Here is a 724-nt window from a genome sequence, read left to right on the forward strand (position 1 = left end):
GTAGGGGCTAAGGAGGGGACAGGGGTAGGCTGGAGGAGGGACCAGAGGGAGGAAGGGGGTCAGCGTTACTGAAACACCCACCAGTTACTTTTCCACGTGTGTCGGACGTCGGGGTCGGTGATCTGCTGCTGATCCGCCTGTTCGTCGAGAAAGTCGAACATGTATTTGATGGCCAAGGGCAAAGCACTCCCCCTGTGGGCCGTGCTGAAAACTGTCTCAAACAGGTCGTCCAGGAACTTCTGCAGGGTGCCCTGTGGGGGGGGGGAGAGAGAGAGAGAGAGCATCATTCAGCCTTCAGCACCCCTGAAAGCCCCCATGCCAACAGACCAGAGCCTGGGGCCTTCTAGGACAGGGCGCTGAGCATGCAAGGGATGATGGGATACTGGACCGAGGGCAGGGCAGAGGGAACGGGTTGCCTTTTGGCGCCACAACGTCGTAGGCCTGAGGACCCCCCACCCCGACCCCCAGCCCCATACTCTTCCATATTCCAACCCCGCGGCCGCTTTCACTCCCCGCTCGCCTGCCTCTCTCTCCAACCCCTCCTCAAATTTATTCAGGGTCCACCAGGGCAAGAGCTCGCTTCCCAAGGTTTTTCCGTCCCCGAGAGACGGTGCGAGACCGAATGCCGTGCGGCAGGTTTGGCGAAAAGGACGGAACAATAGACGCAGCCCGAACGGGTGTGGCCGGCCTCTAAAGCTTTCTGGGTTTCGGTTTCTTCTCTCGC

General features: G+C 60.2%; 1 protein-coding gene across 1 annotated transcript in view; it reads right to left on the minus strand.

Annotated features, from left to right (window-relative positions):
* LOC122545604 (plexin-A3-like) overlaps positions 1-424 on the minus strand; it is a gene marked incomplete at its 3' end in the record, with an annotated part of 2,566 nt that extends 2,142 nt beyond the window's left edge. Inside the window, exon 1 of the mRNA XM_043684563.1 lies at positions 82-424. Coding sequence (XP_043540498.1) covers positions 82-287 — 206 coding nt within the window. The remainder of the gene's footprint in view (positions 1-81) is intronic.
* Positions 425-724: the final 300 nt, after the last annotated feature.

The sequence above is a fragment of the Chiloscyllium plagiosum genome, unplaced genomic scaffold (assembly GCF_004010195.1).
Source record: "Chiloscyllium plagiosum isolate BGI_BamShark_2017 unplaced genomic scaffold, ASM401019v2 scaf_101767, whole genome shotgun sequence".
Lineage (NCBI taxonomy): Eukaryota > Metazoa > Chordata > Chondrichthyes > Orectolobiformes > Hemiscylliidae > Chiloscyllium > Chiloscyllium plagiosum.